At 36.4% G+C, this 22,314-nt stretch overlaps 1 protein-coding gene across 2 annotated transcripts in view; it reads right to left on the bottom strand.

The window, feature by feature from the left end:
• Window positions 1-22,314, bottom strand: part of PGAP3 (Per1-like protein PGAP3) — a 66,945-nt gene that overhangs the window by 21,233 nt on the left and 23,398 nt on the right. Inside the window, exons 2-4 of one of the 2 annotated variants that reach the window (XM_089100266.1) lie at window positions 7,546-7,735; window positions 6,135-6,283; window positions 1,335-1,487 (exon numbers count right to left, since the gene is read on the bottom strand). In XM_089100266.1, the coding sequence (XP_088956392.1) occupies window positions 1,335-1,487; window positions 6,135-6,283; window positions 7,546-7,705 (462 nt within the window). In that variant the 5' untranslated portion in view covers window positions 7,706-7,735. Of the gene's footprint in view, window positions 1-1,334; window positions 1,488-6,134; window positions 6,284-7,545; window positions 7,739-22,314 lie in introns of both variants that reach the window. The other variant, XM_089100265.1, reaches the window with a different exon arrangement.

Raw genomic sequence — 22,314 nt, forward strand, 5'->3', positions numbered from 1 at the left:
ACTTTGAAATAGCCATCTTGTTTAAAATACTCGAAAAGTCAGACAACTATGCCTCCGGAGACGACTTAACCCCCCATAGTCCCGAGGCAAGTGTTGTAAGTCATATAAGTTACCCAATTGTTTATATATCAGGTTATTATAGAGAAAAGGGGACAAGTTTGATCCTAACTCTCTAGAAAGACTAAGGGTATTAAGGTAAAACTTCGACAAACTATTGAGAAGGATGTCAAACAAAATCCAAACAAACTATATGCAGGAGGGTTGTCAAAAGGACATAACAGCCATATCTAAGGAACGGATTAGGGTATTAACTTAAAAATTTAAAGGTATATTGGGAGGGATGTTGAAAAAGGAACGGAGGGTAGCCAGCCCCCCTTGCCTTTTTACATGCCCCCCTCCCCCCGGCAATCTGTCATCGTTCATCCGCAGAACGTGCATTAGCCATCAACCTTTTTCTCATTGTAGCCCTAGAAAGCGGGATTGAACCACGCTTTTCATACAGCCTACTGTTTGAAATACGGTCAGTCAGTCGGGTATCCAATACAATCCATAGGCAATTTCTCTAGAAAACATCTAGCAAATCTTCGTCTGTTTTTGGAGCATCCATGCTTCAGAACTATATTTGACCACTGCCATCACTGTAGCTTCCAATATTCTAATCTTAGTTCGCAGACTTATCTTCCTATTCATCCAAACATTTTGGAAAAACCAAAAGAGCAATCTTGGAAAATCGAGGTTTCATGCATGAACAGTGGGCAAAGAATGTTTCTGTTTTGATGTCCCGCGTACTTAAAAAAAAAAATGACAGAAAACGAATTAAAACTAGATCATTTTAAATGTAATAAAAGAGCGATATTAAAGCTTTAAATAAATTATCCTACTTATTTAAAGAGAAATTAGAGGGCAGTCCTTTCACTAAGCACCTCCCTCAAATGTTATGCTAAAGCTTCATCATATCAAGATATTTTTCATCCTCCGATTGAGTCGTAAGTTGAACACCATAATTTATGCTTTAACTTTTATTATTTACTTTTTCCAAAAGATTTTTTTACTCATTATTTTAAAAGCCCAATTTTCTTTAATTTATATTTCTTTTTTTGACTCCCACATCAGGAAAAATTAAATCATGTTCCAAATTCAAAAATAGATCTAAACCCAAATTTTGCATTTTCTCCTCGTATTTGGTAACAGTTTGAATTTCCCTTTTTATAGTCCTAAAAACAATCTGAGTTTTTTTACAGTTATTGTTTACTTATTTAACTAAGATAAAAAATATTTTGATAAAATATTAATATCATTTCATCATACACAAAAAAAAATTAATAAGGGCTTACCAAAAAGTATACATGCCAGAAATAGAAGAAAGGCGTGTTTCTTGAGGCATCTTCCCTGAATTTTCTTATCATTTTGACGTGTGAGTAGAGATTCAGCAAAGAAAATAGTGTAGATGCAGGCTCCTGTATCCCCAAAATCCGGACAAAAGGCCACTGTAACCAATAAATTATAAATTCATTCAAACCAATGTCCATACAACATAAACAAAACTAAATAAATGCAACAAAATGAAATTACTAATACAATGAAAAATACAAAAATACAATGAAGATAACATTTGCAAATAGGTAGTCAACTGAATGCTGGATAACTGAGGGAAAAACCTTGAAAATTCGTATTTAAATCTAAATAATTTTTAATTAAAAATATGTTTGCAATTATATCCAGTTATTTCACGGTCCGACAATGGTGATTAAATTACAAAAGGGGTATGCCATCAAAGGAGACGAATGGAATAAATTGATATATATATATATAACTTACAATATTCCGTATTTAATACGTATGTAGTTACCATCATTATGGTAAATTTGATGGCATTCCCGAACACCAAAACCCTATTATTTAAAAAAGAACATATACACAAAACAAAACATAAATACATGACTACATCAATTTGATAGATACCATAACTTAGGAAAAATAGCTGAGAAAATATGAAAATTAGCCAGTTGTTGCAGTTTAACTGATAAAAATAGAACATATTTGTTTTAAAAGAAAAAGTATCAAACCATTACTGAAAGCTATTAAAGGAGACACAGTAGATTTTTAAATAGGAAAAAAGCCAACTCTGTTGAGAAGCAAACATTATAGTGAAGATTGTAGGTAATTAACTGATCTGAAATACCCATTTTCGATCATTTGGACGAAAAAGGCATCTTGCAAACATCAAATCACTGAAACCATCTCAGGAGGGATGAATCTCCATCTGGGGTGTTTTAGAGACATGTCTCCACAATTGTAATTAAAAAAGACATTATGGGGTATAAATGCTTGTGGATTTGAGCCTATAAATCTTCGTATGCAAAGCGTCCCCCACCTCCCAATATTTACACTATCCCCGAATTTTCGGGTATTTCCCCGAAAATCTATGCGTCAACCTGAGAAAAAATTTACCGAAACCCCGAAAATCACGAGTCACCCTGAATCCCCGAAAATCACGAAATGACGGTGCCACCCCTAGCGATTTATCACCAGTGACTTTCCCTGCCAAATATTACTTTGCATACCATAATTCTTCACTACTCTCTTGTTCGTTAATTTTCGTCTTGTTCGTTACATTGCATAAAAACCAGACAGATGCAATCTGCAATTGCAAATATTACAATATTCACAGTTCATCATATGTTGACAAAAAAAGTATCGTTTTTATGAAATGAGTTTAAATCATTTCTAATGCAGTTTCCCAATCGCTATTTCTTACATCATTCGTAGTCAAGAATTTTATTTTCAAGTTGAATAGAATTATAGAACACATTCACTACTATCCAGCTTCAGCCTTCAGTTGAATTTTGAAATTGACAGCCGACAGATTGTTTCTACTGCTGAATTGCAAGTTTGCAGAATTTTGTTTTTCTTTTGCTGTTTTTAGATAATATTTTCTTAATGTTTAATACTCAAGTGCTGAACGCCTGATGGAAAATATAATCTTCTTTCTGAAATATTTTTACCCCCCCCCCCAAAAAAAAAAACAAAAAAAAACCTTCTATTGAGAAAAAATATAGCTATAGACTAAGCTATGTACAAGGTTGGGGAATTAAAGATTGAAACGGAAGTTACCCCAAAAATATTATTCATATTATTGCCTATAGGGGGGGGATAGGGGGTTATTATTTTTAAATGATAATACCTAAATTTTTTTTACTGAAAGCAGGGATGCCAAAAAGATTGGCACCCCTTTACTCATACCCTCAATTTTTTTTCAAGGAAAACTAAGCTGTTTAACGTTATTTTGCGGGTTTGTTTGAACCATATAGTGACCTAGTTAATTATTAAGTAGATTATTTTTCTAATGTAAAGCTGAGACGGTATCCTATCAAGGTGGTATCCAGACGGGGGGGGCAGGTATTACATTTAAATGATAATATCTTAAAAATTTTTTATTGAAAGCAGGAATGCCAAAAAGTTAGTTTTATTTAATTTAAAGCAGAGACGGCATCCTATCAAGATGGTATCCAGAGGGGGGGGGGCATAGGAAGTTATTATATTTAATGATAGTACCTTGATTTTTTTTTTATTGAAAGCAGGGATGCCAAAAATTTGAAAAGTTTACAAAAATTAACAATATTTTCATGAGTTATACTTGATACAGCACTTGTATTGTTTTATCGTCCAAAGGGAAAGGGACATATGCATCCAACCCGTTTTTTTTTTCTTATTGAAGAAACGGGTTTACTTTGAAGACATTCATTAAAAACACCAGGCAGATTCACACTAAAACGAATTGGTGTAACGAAAGCGATATCGACATACCCACCTAACGTTGCGCTCGAGTGACAATGGCGCCCTTCGTCCTGTACCCAAGTTAAATTTAAAGGCCAGGTCATAATAAAAGCTTTCAATATGGGAGGTTCAAGGAGGATTCTTTTACAGTCTTATGACCTCAGAGTACTAGATGTTGCAACGTTCTTACGTATCTACAGTGGCTTAAAAAATTCGATCAACCCACAAATGATTACCGAAAATATGCACAAATATAACAAATGTAACATTTGGAATATTATAACACTTTTTTCAAAGCTTTGAAGAAAAGCAAAAAAGGCTAACAACCCCTAACTACGCTTGAAAGCTATTTTAAAAAGAAACTCTTTGGAGATTTTCATGGATATGACCATAGCAGAAGCTTTGAGCCTGGGTGGGGATCAAAGAGGAGTTTTGGAGTATTTTGACCACAGATGACTTATTGTTGCGACTTTCTTAAATTTGGTAATTTTTATGAGCATTTGGAAATCAAAGTTTAAACTCAATAACTGGTAGTAAGTCTCCTTAACATTTTGCTTGTATTAAAAGTAACGAACTAGGAAGAAAATCTCAACATCTTCCTGGAGCTACTTCAGTCTGCATATTATTTCGTTTAATTACATATAAAATGAATGAGCTTTTCATTTTTTACCAAAGAAAATAACTGGCACTTCATTTTTCTTCATACCGAATAAACCATTAAGTGTTTTTTGTTTCATTGTAATTGAAGTGTTCTCATGTAAAGTGTTCATTATGTATTTTTCAATATGATAAATTTACTCCTTTTAGATGCAGTTTATAAATTTGACTGATATTATGTATTTATGAGTTTATAATTTGGAATGAACCCCCAAAAGAAAAAATGAATAATATCCAAAAGAGCTGCCAAAAGCAATAAAAAAGCAGCAGTTCAACCTTAGCCTACATAACATATATTCTATAAAGAAGCCAAAAAAAAACGTTAAAATGTTTTTTTTTTAATTATTATTAAAAACCAGTTTTGAATACAAGAAGGCTTTTTAGGAATCCAAAAGAGCAAAAAAAAAAAAAAACAATCAGTATCAAAGTCGCCCATTTCAACTGTTTTAAAGGTGAAAAAACAGATACAGGCAAAGGGCGTTATGAAAAAATTAAGATTCTAAGTTCAAAGTTGTATTCAAAGTTGTTACCCATATAACTAACAAATTTTGTGATATGATATTTGGAGTTTTGAATACAGCATTGCTCAATGAAACGATACTACTAATTTTGACAATTATTTATATTAAGAATACATAGCTAATAGATACTTAAACTACTCGTATTATGCAAGGGTTCTGAAACGCCACAGCCATTTCGTTTCCACCAGATTTCTACTTCACTTGATGAATAACGAAGAAGACCAGTTTCCAGCCAGCGACTTGTGAACGTTTGAACTCATGAATAGGCTCGAATCTGTTGTAAATTTAAGCTGTGATTTGAGAAAGACAGATGAAAACATTAATGCTTGTGGTCAACATTGATCGCGCCTCCGGCGGCACGATCGGCGGCGTGGCGCGGCGGCGGCGCGCTGTTTTGGCCCCACCGCCACCGGTCTTCCCTCATCGGCGCGGCGCCGGGTTCTACTACCAACCCATTAAACAAAACAATGAACGGAAATCTCGAAGGGACGACTTATATCCGCAATAATGTTTTTCTTGCAATTATTTTGAAGATAATAGTTAGAGAATAACTAGTACACGTAAGCATTAGAGGCATATTGAACTAGGGTTATTGTGCCAAAAAAAAACAAGGCCACATTTTGAATTTGCACTCATAATTTTCTTGGATGATTTCTGTCCAGAAATGGCGGTATAGAACAACTAATCAAAGAAAAGCTAAGAATACCCATGGCTCTTGATCACTAGCTGATAAGATTAAAAGGTAATATTTCAGAATAATACCCTATATTTACATACAATGATATATGGGAGGGAGTACGCAATCCCCCAAGAAAATTATCAGGGTATTACACGTGTATTCTGTTTTTTGACCCCACCCCCGTTTCCTCAAAGATCCTTGATTTCCCTCCCACTCCTCCCAAAAAACACTTTGATTATTTCCACCTATTGTGCCAGCAGAGTACACAAACACGCACACACGCGCGCGAACACACGCACAGAATGTCTGTGCCTCTGTGTAAGTGTGTTTGTTTGTGCCTATGTATATGTGTCACACATACATACACGTGTTTTTCCTATTTTTATGATACCATGAAAAAAAATATCTATTACCAACAACTTCAGCTTAAAGCTTGGTGGTTAGCTAGCCAGCAATAAAGGTAACAGTTTTCTAGCTAGTAGGATACATTGAACCTTTACCTTTCCATAGAATTGAGGAACCCAATAGCTTCCCTTTGCAAATCTATCAAGAGTGTACCACATACAAAAATATTTGCATTCCTCTTCACAGTCCCACTGAAAAACTTTGAGGTAAAAGGGCTGAACTCTATCATAATGTGTAACACCATCTGGAATTCAAAGAAATAAGAGAAATCATCTCAGTTCGTCTTCATCAAACAAAAGACAACTTGAACTTCTACTTATGATATATAAATATATATATATATATATATATATATATATATATATATATATATATATATATATATATATATATATATATATATATATATATATATATATATATATATATATATATATATATATATATACACACACACACACACACACACACACACACACACACACACACACACACACACACACACACACACACACACACACACACACACACACACACACACACACACACACACACACACACACACACACACACACACACACACACACACACACACTACTACTACTACTACTACTATCTATCTATCTATCTATCTATCTATCTATCTATCTATCTATCTATCTATCTATATATATATATATATATATATATATATATATATATATATATATATATATATATATATATATATATATATATACATCCAAACACACAAGCAAAGAAGATTCTAAATTTTCTCTATAATAACCAAACCGTGAAAATAACCATTTCAATCACATCTTTCAGTTATCATAATGGTATTGAAAAATATAGAAAAAACAATACCATTTGTACCCTGGAATTTGTCGCAATCATATGACAAGTTTTAAGAGCTTCACCCTCCAATGTATCCCTAAAATCTTCTAAGTGTAACTTAGAAGTATTTCTAAGAGCCTACGTGTAAAATAGCAAGGCTTGTCGATATTTTAACTAGTACATTAAATTAGGAATGACACATTAACTACATAATCATATTTTGACATTCTAGGCAAACACAGGATTTTCTTTACATTTCACATAGATCGAAAACGATTATTTCAACCAAGCAATAGGAATCAATAAGGGGATTAAAAAGATACTTCTCTGGTGAAATGGTAGAACTAAGTATCTACAAAAAAAACGCACTTGTTTTAAGAAATGTTTCCTTTTGTGTTCTGGAAATTTGATGAGTATTTCTATTTTCAGATGTAATGATGAAAGACGACATTATTCAAAATACGTATAGATTTGACTAAAGAACCAATGGCATCCTAGCCATTGGGAGAGGCAGCATTCCAACTCTTATTTGTAGTATTCGCTGCTTGTTAAATTTGATTCCATTGTTAATTTTAATTTCTTTTCTCTTTTTAAGGTTACTTGGTAAAAGCAGACAAAGGTATCTTTTTTTATTGCTATTCAGTATAATTAACAGAGAAATAGAATACGTACCTGTATCTGTAGTACAATTATTTCTCTGGCAAAAATACAAACAGTCTTGGAATGCCTGTGTTCTATCACCAGCTGACGCCTCCGTATTCGTGGGAAGGAATATCAAAATCCCAACAAGAAAGATCATCTTATATATCACATTTATGGATTGCATTTGCATTTTCAACGTTTACGATCCATTCTTTGCAGACTTCTATACATGTTCCATTAAAATAAAAAAATAAACAAAATAAAACAAAACGTAACACGATTTACAAATTAAAAGATTTGTCTTAGTATACATGTTCTATCAATAAATTAGTCAATAATGCATGGTCATAAAATGTAACAAACTAAAAAAGTAAGATAAATTAGAAAAAAAAACATTTACAAAATCTATTATCAATTACACTGGAAAAGGTATGAAACGCCCCAATAAATGTAAAACATCTTCTATGGCCTTACATTTATTAAAAATTAATTCCTGAAAGTTTCATATACATTACACCACTGCGAGGGTGTTTTTTCAGGATAAATCAATGATTGGAGGGGGAAAGCTACCAGTAGCAAATCCTCTAGCATCATTTTTGTTGCAGGTTGCTAGCTGAAAGCTTCATTTGAAATGACATCATAAAAATAAATTTTTGTCAAGGTCCTTGCTTCATCGTTTACTAGAACAATCATAATGTAAATTAAAAAAACTTAGTTTTCCAAATAGATTCGTGTCTTACGACTGCATATAAAGCTGCCGGACTCGAACGGAATCGCAATTAATGAAGCAGTAACAACAAAGTTAAAGTTAGTCAAATTATCAGCAGACAAGCAAACAAAGTTAACCACTTTCTGGTTAACTGGCCTATCGACCTAAATATAGCCCATTAACCATATTTTCATTGACCTATTAAATTTTTTTCGTTCAATTATCCTCCTTACTTCCGCTTTATGATAAGCTGAAATCTTTCCATATACAAAATGAATTACTTAAACAAAATATTTAGCTATGGCTAATATACTTTTCCTCAAATATTTTGTTCTTCTGTGTGTTGACTTTATGGACTTACATTTTGTACTTTATTAGGGTTTATGCTAGTACCTATAATTAGATAGTCTTTCCTTCATTTCTTTAATTTCTCTAATACGTCTAAAACAATTAGTAATTATTTTTCAAACAGGTCGTGGTAACGAACGTAAGGAGCGATGCGGCTCAATAGTGACCGAAACTCTAAAAAAGTTTTGATTACAAAAAAGATACATCAAAAGAATCAAATTTTGATGCTTATTAAAAATATGTAAAATTTAATGTATCGCCAACCGGAGTGAGACTGATAATCAGGGGTGACATTGACACAACAATGGAAAAATGTTTCTTTTGACTTTTGACGACACGTGGTGTGACGAAAAAAATCTGAGAAAATTCTAGATGGCTCTTTAGATTATTTTCGTCAGTCAGTGTGAAAATGGCATCCATCGAGTAAAGACTGTCTGTTTGTGAACTGGTTGTGTAAAGTAAGTACTTTTCGTTATGTTTAGGGGTACTGAAAATTTGTCTGACCACGATAGAACAGGTGATTGTTTTTGTGTTGTGGGGCATTAGTAGGTTTGTAAACATGATCAGAAAGTCGCCCAGTAAGTATTTAGTGATTTACCTTAAAACGGAAGGAGATGGGTGAGTTGTCAAAGTCACCCCTTGGAGAAAGGGTATTTCGGGGGTGACTTTGAAAGTTATCAAAGTCACCCCAGAAGTGTTCTGATTTAAATTTTAACCTTTTTTCTTTCTATATCTTCTTTTATATCTTCTTCTATCATTCTTTAATAGAATAATTCCTAAGGTATTGTCACATTGTTTACCTAAATACATTTCCTAATCATTTTTAGCCCCTCCAAACATTGCAAATTAAAGCCATAATAATCCTTGGTACTTTCTTTCATCGTCCTGCACGACTTCAAAGTCTTTCTGAGACAAAAACTTTATTTTTATTTCTTCATATATTAAACCTTAGTCAACTTAAGGATTTGCAATTATCGCTCTGGTATTATGATATTCAGTCTCCGGCAACTTATTTTTATGAATCACATATTCTTGTCACTCGCTTCTTCGTCGGCTCGTTTTGGAGCGTATAAAATCCCCTCGGTCAACTGTGAAAGAGATAAATTTTCAATAAGATACCAAATCCCTTCTATAGCAAATAGGCTTAAATTAAACACTAAATTTAAAAATCTGAATAGCCGATCACATTTAAAGACTAAGTTCGTAGAATATAATATTAACGTTTGATAACGGGTGATTCTACTTGATAATTTGTTGTTTTTTTTTATTATTATTTTTGGAATTTGCCATGCTGGGGTAGCCTCCTTTGTGGGTCTCCTTCTATATGTTATGATGTATTTTGGTTTATCTTCTTTATCTTTATTTTTGGTGTATTTGAAATGAATGTAATAATCGATAGCCTTCTTTTCGAGCTTAGCTCCCGGTTGGCCTTATTTAATTATTTGTGTTTGTTTTTATTCGTATGAAATAAAAAATCTATCTATCTATCTATCTAACTAAGCTTAAACATCAAGATTAGTTCACTGTGGTTTTCTTTAAGTTTTTTTTTCTCTTTCAGATGACAAGAATTTACGAACGAAAGCCTGATGCTCGTCCGTACAAGGCTTTTCCCGAGGGAGCAATCGAAAAGGTAGTTGAAGCTGTGAAGAATGGGGCTAAAATCTACACTGCAGCGAAATACTACCAGTTCTGTACGGCACTCTTCGGAACCACACAAAATGGCTGCATCTAAAAAAAATTCGGCGGGCAGACAGTTCTTGAAAGGAACGAAGAAACAGTTCTTACTCACCATCTGATTCGTCTGTCTGAGTGGGGATTTCTGCTTACACGGTTTGATCTCCGTCTCCTTGTCAAATCGTTTCTTGATAAAAAGAAACTGAATGAACCGCGCTACAAAAAAAAAACTCCTGGAAGACGACTGGGCCGGAATCTTTCTTAAAAGATATTCGAATCAACTGAACCACAGAATCTGCCAGAATATTAGCTCAAGCCGCAGCAAAGTTGAATCCGGTACTGTGAGCTCGTACACTGATGGCCTTGAGGAGACGCTTCGCGACGCTAAGCCTGAATGCATTGTCAATTACGACGAAACCAAGCTGTCTGATCATCCTGGACGAGTGAAGGCTATCTCTTTAAACGCAAAGTAAAATATCCCGAGAGGGTAATGAACAAGACGAAATCAGCAACATCTATAATGGTAGCAGCTACTGCTAGTGGTTAACTTTTTCCGCCGTATATTGTCTTTAAATTGGAAAAGCTCTGGGATACTTCGATTGAAAGAGCTGCAAAGGGCTTTCGATTCAACAGATCAAAGTCTGGGTGGTTCGATTCAACTTGCTTCCATGATTTCTTTGAGTCAGTATTCGTTCCCTGGGCGAAGAAGTTCAGCCCATATGAACCAAAAGTCTTGATCGGTGACAATCTTTCATCGCATATCGAAAGAGGGTCTTGCGTCTTTGTACTGAAAACAACATCAGATTTGTTTGTCTCCCGCCAAATGTGCCGCTAGATGTTGCCATGTTTGGTCCGATGAAACGTGTATGGCGGAAGATCCTAACAGAATATAAGACGCGCTATCTAAACAAGTCCACAGTTTCCAAAGAGTACTTTAAGACCCTAATAGTTCAACTATAGGATAAGATGCGGGAAACATCTGCAGAGACTATAAAAACGGATCCAATGCTTGTTTAGTATTTCCCATAAACAAAGATGGCTTCATTGCAAAAATACCCAGGGAAGACTCAACTACAAGCGAAGCTGTCGAAACTATCAGACAAGCAGTTACAGAGATGCCTGCACGTATGCGCTATGGGATAGATGATATCGCTCCACAGCGTCAGCGTCGAAGATTGAAAATTATACCAGGAAAAAGTATCTCGTCTAAAGACAGTAAAAATACCACAGCCAAGAGAAGCGAAAAAAAGGAAGCAGACGACTAGTAACAGAGACAACGGCAGCTCTGACACGCATGATACTGTTCCTGACAAAAGTCAATTTGCCAGAAGAAAGAACTCGAAGACTTTAAAGAGAAATTCTCCACAGTTTGTTCAAGATAATGTCAGTTCTTACAGTTTACCAGAGGACCCTCAGTTCGACGACGGTTCGGACTCTGATATCAGCATGAGAACTGCAGAAGACCCTGACGATAAAATAAAACTTCAAAATAGGGATAAAATCCTTTTTAATAGACAGTGTACAGAAAAGTTCACAAAAAAAAAAGATATTTCGGTCACATATACAGTGACCGTCATCAGTAATTTTATTCGGTAAAAAATGACGGTCACTGTATATGTGACCGAAATATCTGGTATTTTTTGTGAATTTTTCTATACACTGTCTATTAAAAAGGATTTTATCCCTATTTTGAACTTTTATTTTATCGTCATGGAAAGGCAGTGTGGTCTCTGAAATTATCGAAGACCCTGACAGACAGGGTCAGGCTATGGAAGACAGGGTCAGGCTATTAATGTTAGGAAGACTAAGTCCCTAAGGCTAGGAATAAGTGAAGATGAAAAGGTGACGCTGCGTAATGAAAAGATTGATCAGGTGGGCAACTTCACTTACCTTGGTAGTATTATCAGTAAAGATGGAGGGAGCAGTGAAGATGTTAAACATAGAATAGCCAAGGCTCAGGGTGTTTTTTCACAGTTAAAAAAAATCTGAAAGAATAAAAAGATAGGTCTGCAAACCAAGATTAGAATATTAGAAGCTACAGTGATGACAGCGGTCAAATATGGCTCTGAAGCATGGACGCTCCGAAAAGCGGATGAAGATTTGCTAGATGTTTTCCAGAGAATTGCTTAAGGATTATTCTGGGTACCCGGCTGACTGACCGTATTTCAAACAATAGGCTATACGAAAAATGTGGTTCAATACCGCTCTCTAGGGCTATAGTGAAAGAAACGTTGAGGTGGCTAGGGCACGTTGTGCGGATGAAGGATGACAGACTGCCGAAGATTGTTCTTTTCGGCCAACCATCTAGGGCTAAACGGAAAGCAGGTCGCCCCCGTCTGCGGTGGGAGGACGTCATAAAGAAGGATTTAAAGGAAATGGGAACTTCTTGGGCGGATGTAAAAAGGGAGGCTTTAAATAGAGTGGGGTGGAGGAGAAGCATGCTTAGCTGTGTTGGCCTCAGGCGGCTTGGTGCTACGGTGAGTTGTTAGTAGTAGTAGTAATTTGTGATCAATTTGGCTGGAAAGAAGTCCACATTACAATACGTAACCAGAGCTGACAGACAATTTGATCTGAGTGAGGATGCAAATAAAAACGCTGGAATCGACATCGAGCTGGAATTTCTAAAGCACGTGGCTTCTTCCGAGCTACAAGTTCGTGCTGACAGAAGAAACAAGCTGTTTCTACACCAGCCAGTTAGAAATGATGTTGCCAAAGCCTTCTGAGGTCGGCGGCACCTCAGGAACCTCTAGTCAGTTGGTTGGGTGGATCTGTCCGGTTTTATGATCCCCAAGGGTTATTCTTTTACTGAAGCAACTGATTTGGTTAGTTTTGAAGGCTGTTTTTAATTGTTTTTTTTTCCATGATTTTTATAATAGCTGATGTTTTTTTATCACTTTTGATACATTTGATACCAATAAACGAGTTGTACAGCAAAACTGGCAGTCTTAAAGCTGATGGTCCAAGCTGGTTGTCAAAGTAACCCCCCAAAGCCGGGTGACTTTAATAATCGAAATTATCTTTAAAAATGAAGTATAGTTGCGTCAGAGATGCAATATTAAGCGTCTCAGGCTGCCATCTCGTAGCAAAAGTCACACTTTTGGCACTAGTTTTAGATTATTTTTTTGACCAACCTGCTAACTCGTAAAGGGTCTTAATGTTGAAAATTATGTAAAAGTGACCCCGGTTGACGGTACCCATCAAAAGTTACGAGCCTGAGAAAATTTGCTCAATTTTTAAAAAGGGGAAAACACCCCAAAACATCAAGTGATCTTGATGGAAAATGACACCATCAGTTTCAGCATACCAGAGAACCAAACTGTATAGGTTTCAAGGTCCTATGAACAAAATTGTGAAATTTTGCTTTTTTTGTCGGAAGAAAGATCACAGATGTGCGTTTATTTGTTTTTTCCAGCAGTGATCGTATCAAACCAGAGATCTTTGAAGATGGGGAGAGGGCTCATTTTAACGGAAATCAAAATTTCTAGTGCCCTTTTTAAGTGACCAAAAATATTGAAAGGCAGCTAGCTTCCCTTCCACGCTCATTTTTCCCCAAAGTCGCCCGATCAAAATTAGAGATAGCAAGTTTTTTTCAGAATAGTTGAAAAATCTGATAACTATTTCTTTGGGGATGACTTAACCCCTCACAGCCCCCGTTTACATATAGTATTGGGAAGTATTCTGACGTTTCTAAGGGGGGCTCTGGTGGAGGGGTGGGGGTTTGTACGTGGGAAGATCTATCCATGGAGGAATATTACGTGGGGGAAGGGAATTGTCCATGGAGGGGTAGCTGGATTTCCCATAATTATTAAAAAAAATTATAGGAAATGAAATAAACAAAAAAAAAAAATTCAACAGAAAGTAAGGAGCAGCATTAAAACTTAAAACAAACAGAAATTATTACGTATGTGAAGGAGATCGCCCCTCCTCAATACCTCGCTCTTTACGCTAAAGTTTTTTTTAGAACAAGTAAAAGAACTTATTGTTCTAATGATTCAGGAGTCATTCTTAAATAACTGAAAAAAAAATAATCAAAATTTACCGTGAAGATCAAGGTAGTGAGGAGACACGACTCCCCTAATATACGCAATAACTTCTGTTCGTTTTAAGTTTTACGACGGATCAGTCAACTGAAAGATCATTCAAAGATTATAATGACCAAGAATTCTTTCCCTAGCGACTGCCGCAGCCTGTCTATTAACCTTTCTGAGAGACAGATTCTTTCTCTAGCGAATACCATGGCCTATCTAGCAGGCTTCATGGCCAGTTTTAATTTTGCTCCTTACTTTCAGTTGAAAAAACTTGTTCTTTTAATTTAATTCTTTACCAAGATCTTTATTACGATGTGGAAGATCAAAAAATGTTCCATAGCAATTGCACTGAGATTTGTGGCCTTTTTTACAGATTCAGGATGACTGATGTGGGAGCTGATTTGAGATTGGAGAACTCCTGATAAGATGATAAGCAGCCAAAATATTTTAAAGATTTCATTTTGGCACAGCACCATGTCAGCATTATTCATCATGCTGGACCTTTACATTACTATTGCTTCGGTTTTTATCATAGCAACTTTGTTTAGAACTTTTGCGAAACAACTTTATATTTTCAGATATGAGTTTTCATAGTTGTCTTTTTTTCAACTTTTTGTTCCCTAATATGTTTTGTTTTTTAACTCTGTTTCAATTCCAATTCCAAAATTTGTATAAGGGTATAGGGACTAACTTTTTGTTCTTCCACCCCTTTGACTTCAAAACACGGATCTACAACAAAACAGATCTAAACACTACTACTACTACTAACAGCTTACTGCGGCACCAAGCCGCCTGAGGCCAACACAACTACGCATACTCCTTCTCCTTCCCAATCTATTTAAAACCTCCCTCTTTGCACCCTCCCGGGAAGTTCCCATATCCTTTAAATCTTTCTTTATGGCATCCTCCCACCCCAACCGCAGACGACCTGCTTTCTCTTTAACCCTAGACGGCTGGCCGAAAAGGGCAATCTGTCATCCTTCATCCGCAGAACGTGCCCTAGCCATCTCAACCTTTCTCTCATTACAGCCCAAGATAGCGGGATTGAACCACACTTTTCGTACAGCCTATTGTTTGAAATACGATCAGTCAGTCGGGTACCCAGAACAATCCGTACGCAATTTTTCTGCAAAACATCTAGCAAATCTTCATCGGCTTTTCGGAGCGCCCAAACTTCAGACCCATATTTGACCACTGTCATCACTGTACCTTCTAATATTCTAATCTTGATTTGCAGACTTATCTTCTTATTCTTCCAAGTTTTTTTTTAATTGTGAAAAAATATCCTGAGCCTTGGCTATTCTATTTTTGACATCTTCACTACTCCCACCGTCTTTACTAATAATACTACCAAGGTAAGTGAAGCTGTCCACCTGATCATTCGTTTAGTTACCCAACGTCACCTTTTCACCTTCACTTATTCCTAACCTCAGTAACTTAGTCTTCTTAACATTTATTTTCAAACCTATTTTAGCAAGACCTCTAAAAGTTCAGTCATTTTGCTCACACTTTCATCTAGCATGCTTAAATAATCAGCATAATCTAAGTCCAGGAGAGTTGTTCTTCCCCATTTCATTGCGTGTTCTCCCATTGCCTTTCCTGTGCTTCTTAAAACAAAATCCATTAAAATGATCAATATAAAGGGGGATAGAACACAACCCTGCTTAACCTCATTTCCCAACTTAACCGCAGCATTGTTATTCTTGTATATAGCACTAATCACTGTAATGTATTTGTCTGGTATAGCCTACCATAAAAGGATAAGACCTTCTCTAAAGCTCTTCTACCTACAGAATCAAACGCTCGCTCATAATATATAAAACTGAGGACCAAAGGTGTTTGATAAATCAGACACTTCTCAATTATTAACCTAAGAGGGAAAATTTGGTTGACACAACCTTTACACTTTCTAAAGCCGCGCTGTTCTTCTCTCATAACTTTGTCTACAATGCCTCGATAATTACCACACTCACTCGTATTACCTTTGTTATTCAGTGGTTTAATTAGGGCTTTCCTAAAATCGCTAGGCAATTCCCCTTTTTCAAAAATCATATTCAAAATATTCCGTAGCTTATTTCTAACGTCAGAGCCACTATGTTTAAGAAACTCATTTACCACACTATAACCATCTAGAGCTTTATCATTTTTGATCCGTTTAGTACTGTCGCTAACTCTTCCTCACAAAACAAATCTTCCTTCACATCCAAGGTATCACAAACTTTTTCATTTTCCCCTATATTTTTTCCTTCAAATCTATCTTGGTTTAGCACATTCTCAAAATTTTATGCCTTTCTCTCTTCAACTCTTTCCTTTTCACTAATTGTGGTCCTGTTCCTATCTTCAACTGGGACAAGCCCGGATTGACTACTCCCTCTCGATTTATTAAAATGCCAGTACAATATTTTACTATTATGCCGTCTAGCTGCATTTTCGAGATCCTCGACAATTTTATCCATGGCCTCCACTTCACACCTCCTTAGTTCATATTTTAATGTTTTCTCCACTTTCTTTGCAAGCGTTTTGTTTTCATATGATCTATCACTCAGATAATTCTTGTACAATCCCCTTCTCCTCTCTATTAAACATAAAGTTTTTTAATTAATATTCCCAGCTGTGCTCCTAACTTTCTTCCCTAAGACACCACCAGCAACTTTATGGCACGCAATTCGACTGACAAAATGGAGGAACCCAATGGAAGGGGAGAATAATGCCTAAGGTCCAGGCATGCATGCTTCTGCTCCAGCTCTCTCACCCTGGAAAGATTCATCTAAATAAATTTTTGTATGATTAGGGTACAGTTTTGTAATCTTTTCACCAGAAGTAATCTGGAACACATAATTGGGAACCAGATTTTTATTTATCGGAACAAGTTCTACTTGACAAATTAGTGGACTCATCTCTCAAGGCAGGGTTTCATGGGAAGAAATATATCTTTTCTTTCTTTTTTTTCTTCCTCTTTTTAGAGGTTTTTTTCACTTGCCAATTATTTCCCGCCAACATCTATTTTTTCTACTCTTCACTTTCTGTGTGTTTCTTTTTAAAAATTAGAGAACATATTTGAATACATTATTTCCCGATATACTAAATAACAATATATTAAGAATATGAATTTATTGATTAATCTATCGTATCAGACTTAAATCAACGAGTGAACTGCAAATGAAATGGCAACAGCATTAGCCCAACCCACTGGATAAAACTGCAGCCGTGGTAACACTACCGACACTGGTTAGAGAAACGTCGAGTTTGGTTTTTTCTAAAAGCGGGCCCCAGGTGATAGTTGGTGATATTATCGTGCAGGGGCCCTTGAGAGTAAAACTATATTTTCTTGATTTTTTTTAGGGCATAGCGGCAATATAGCTGGTAATTATGGCACCGACTAAACAGCGTTTTGATGCATGGATGGATGAAGTCCGCAAAAGATCATTAAGCTCCAGCAAGAAAACAAGCTCTTGAGGTCGAAAAATAAACTACTTAGATCCGAGATTTAAAAGTGAAGTCGACTGCTCTTCACTCTGAACTATACTCGCAAAAAAATAATCTTGTTATTCACAGCCAAGAATCGTGAGGAGGCGCAGATCCTCGTCAGAGAGTAGTTGTTTCTTTTTTTCTTTTTTTTTAATTAGAACTGGGAATAGCTGGCAAAAACCAGATACGCTTGAATTTTTATAGAGGATTTTGTAAAAAAAAAAGATAAACGCCGACATTGAGAAATTGCGGGCAACGTAACAAGTTCACTGATTTTATTTTTGCTAATCCTTAAAATTTTGATTGGTCAGAAATAACGAAGGAGTGTTGTAAAAAAAAACGGGTGTGAGTATACCTGTTGACTTGCCTGCTGATCTCGAGAAATGATAGAAAGAAATTTTATCACTTGGTTATTAGTCCAGGAAGTGTGTGAAAAAAAGGGCCTAACCGGAAACACATTGCAAGAGAAATGATTTTTTTGGTACCCGACTCAAAAAAATGCACTGACTTCAAATATACAAAGTTTACTCAAATAAATACAAAATTTAGCTGTTTCACAAATATGTTTTTTGAGGTTGAGGTTGATTTTGAGGGGGCGAAATTCGTTTTTCCATATATAGTCGTAAAACAACAAACTTGATGTTAAGTAAAGGGTAGGTAATACCTGTAGATCACGGTGATTAGGAAAATCACTTTTATTTGAAGGTAAAATTAAAACTTAGGTTTTTTGAGGTTGAGGTTGATTTAAAGGAGGTGAAATTCGTATTTCCATGTAAAGGCGTACAACAACAAAATTGACGTCTAGAACAGGGTATTATATAACGGTGATTATGAAAATTACCTTTATTTCAATGCATAACTAAAAATTAGGTTTTTGAGGTTGAGGTCAATTTTGAGGAGCAAACATATAAAAAATAGGTTTATATGTTTCCATATAAAGGCCTACAACAACCAAATTGATGTTTAGAATAGGGTACAAGTTCACTGCGATTATGAAAATTACCTTTATTTGCACTTAAAACTAAAAATTGGCTTTTTTGAGGTTGAGATTAATTTTGAGGAGGTGAAATTCGTGTTTCCATATAAAGACGTACACCACCGAAATTGATGTCTAGAATAGGGTACTAGATCATGGTGATTATGAAAATTTCCTTTATTTGAATGTTAAGTTAGAACTTTCATCTAAATATTCCATCAGTTTCATAATCCTTTTGCGACCAACGGGACCTTACAGCCCCAGTATGTAAGAATCCTTCGGGCGCTTCTAAATCGTGGAAATATATGGAAATGATAGACATACTGAAGAAGTTCATCCAAGCAGAGCGTACGGGGATCTGGAATCTTCACCTTCGGGCAGTTGAAACTATGTTGCCGAATTTTGCAGCGTTCAACCACTTCCTATATGCGAAGTCTGCCAGGGTGTACCTGCAAAATATGAAACAGCTGGAGACTATCAATCTCGACGTGTTTGACAATTTTCAGAACGGGAGTTATGTTATCCGCCGATCCGAAATATTTGGGTGGGTGTGTCGTCAGATCTGGTCATTGAGCAGGTCCTCGAGCGCTCGTTTAACATTAACGGTGGTCTTACAAGGGGAAGCTGCATGAAAGAGTTCCAAAGGCTGACTTGGTTATTTTTAGCACCGACATGTAGTGCAATTAATTCTTCGATACAAACTTTTTCTAAGGTCCAATACGAGACGAGCAAACAGCACAAAGAAGATACAGAGTCGAGGATTGAACATGACAACCATGGCACTAGAAAGCTCCTTTGCTTTCTTGCTTAGAATACCCCTTTTGCAGAAGACCTGAGCTTGCGAAACATTACTTCTGGAGTTACGGCTGATGAAAAAGTCATCATCGACACAGCTAGATCCGTCGGACAAGAAATCACGAATAGCACGACACGGGAAAACATCAACACGTGCACATTCTAGAACAAGTCTGTGGCCTTAACGCTTACTAATAAAGCTCCACCAGTTGGAGTTCATTCAATGCTCTCGTCAGAGAGCACTGTCATTCAATGCTATCACAATGCTTTCATTCAAGACCTCTGTGCAAATTAATGTGAAAATATTATTTTAAGGATAGTTGGATATATATCAAGTCTGTTAGGGTAACGTCGGGTATGATTCGAACCCTAGAGAAGTAGACGGAGGTTCGAAAATTTTAACTTTTCGTTACTAAAAATCGAAAAAACGCCCTTTCCTAGCAAGGACCGTCTGGTAATGCACACAAGCTCCTTTTCTGTGGTCTCCAGCTGCAATAAAACATTAACCTCAAAGAAGAAAAGATTTATGACCACGTGTCTGAAAACATGCTTTAGCGGAGTGATGTCGGAGAAAAAAGGTAAGTTTTAAAAAAAAGTCTCATATTTAAGTCATTTGTTGTCTTTTCCAAGTTTTCTTTTTGGACACGCCTGATTGGTTAGTGCTCAATGTGAGGGAGGGTGAATGGTCACATAACAGGTGCTAGAACTGCAGAAAATCTTGATTTTCCGGAAAAGGTTTGAAGGGTCCACTAGCTCTCAGATCCATCATTTTAGCAGTCTATGGAAGGCATAGATCGAAATTTTAATGAAAGAAAGTGATGAATTTAAAATTTCCAGGCCAGTAGCAGTTACCAGTTCTCTTCTAGAGAAGTGGACCCTGTTCGAAAAGTTTTGGACGGATCGAAATGACGGAATTCGAACTTTTTATTGCGGTTTTGAACCGTTACCGACAGGTTCAAATAAATACCGAACGATTTTACTTGAAAGAACAGCATTCCGGAAGGTTTCGAAATTTAGGAAGGGTTCGAATCTTGGGTTCCTTTTTAAATTCGCTACATTGTTTTCTCTCCTTATCCCAGTACTGAAACTTATTTTTCACAATTTTCCTATCCTCAGCAGAAAATAAGTGTAGTTAAAAATGTAGCCCAGTGAAGATTAAAAAAGATTGACCCAATTTGTATGTAAAAGAAAACTTACGTTAAAGGTTACTGAAAACAGATTTGACTTAGACTTTATCGACTCTGTTGTTTCTGATCTGTTTTTATTTCAGGAAAACTAGACTTGGGAGAGCTGCTGCCAGTGGGGCCGCCACGGAAGATGAAATGGAACCAAACTTTCGAGCCGAAGTTTATAACACCTACTAACGCTAAATGATCAAAACATGATAGCGACTGGGAAAAGGAAGTGAAACCTGAGAAAAAGTGAAAAACAAAACACAAAAATTTGGCACCTCAGAAATATGCACTAACCCGAAAAAAGCCTGTTCCAGGGAAATGCGTTCTTGCTCCCGTAGAAGATTCTGAGTCGGAATTTGATATGGTAGCTATCAAATGGGAAAACAACAAGGACACGGAACGTGAAGATGTAAGCTTTGCAGAGAGTACAGATGGAAGAGCTTCACAAGTGACACAAGTGAAGGAGAAGAGAATGAAAAAGACACCAGCAATTAGACGAGAAAACTACAAAACTTATAAAAATTGCATCTTGAAGCAAGCTGTTGAAGATTACTTCATGGGACCGTCCGGGATGAAATTAATAGCAAAGAAGTACTCGATTCCTGTAAAGACGTTGCAGAAGCATATAGTCAAGAAAAGGAGGAGGGGTTCGAAGTAGAGAACGAGAAGAAACAAACGAGGGGCAAACTTCGAGGACCTTCTTACCTAAGTCAGGCTGAGGAAGAAAAACTGGAGCAGTTTGTTTTGTGGAACCAGAGCATTGGTTTCCCATTATCAAAAGCCAACCTGCTCAACACAGTGACAATTATGATGGAAAAAGCAAACCACATTGCTTCATTAAAGACTGGAAAACCGACCAAGCACTGGTATTATTCCTTTCTGAAATGACATCCTGCCATTTCAAAACGAAAACTTGAGAATCTTCACGGGGGGGGGGTGACGTTCTTCTGCAACCCGTGAAAAGATCGAAAACTGGCGTCTCAGCCATGAAAACTACTTGAAAGAAAAAGGACTTGAAGAGTTTCTGCATCCAACTGTGGACCCCCCAAAGAATATGGAATGCACATGATACAAGTTTTCTGTTCCTTCCTCACGAAAAAAATGTTCTCGCGGAGTGGGGCAGCGGCCAAGTTATGCGGAACACAGGCGGAAAAGAGAAAATGAACCTTACCATTCTGTTTATGGTCAATGGCGCTGGTGAATATGCAAAGCCTCTTATCGTTTACAAGTACAAGTAGAGAAAAGTTCACAAAAGTGTTGCAGACGCTTGGCCAGACTCCATGCATGCCTCTGCGTAAGGGACTTGTTGGGTGCGGGGCCCGAACTTTTGTGAAAGTATGAAAAGTGTTCTGGTTCCTTACCTGAATCAAGCCAACATCCAGAGACCTGTACTTATGTTTTTTGACGGGCATGCCTATCATATTACGATCGAAGTGAGTGAACTATGCGAAGAAGAACAAATTTAATTGGTAATACTGCCGCCAAATGCTACGCTTATTCTGCAACCTGTCGATGTTGTCATTTTTAGGAGCCTGAAGGGAAGATGGAAAGAACTTTTGAGGAAAAAAGACTTTCAAGTTAGAGTCAGAGATGCCAACCAAGGTTTGAAGTAACCAAAATAAGTTT

This window comes from Artemia sp. Qi Xiang Cuo, chromosome 14 (genome assembly GCF_049724085.1).
Source record: "Artemia sp. Qi Xiang Cuo chromosome 14, ASM4972408v1, whole genome shotgun sequence".
Lineage (NCBI taxonomy): Eukaryota > Metazoa > Arthropoda > Branchiopoda > Anostraca > Artemiidae > Artemia > Artemia sp. Qi Xiang Cuo.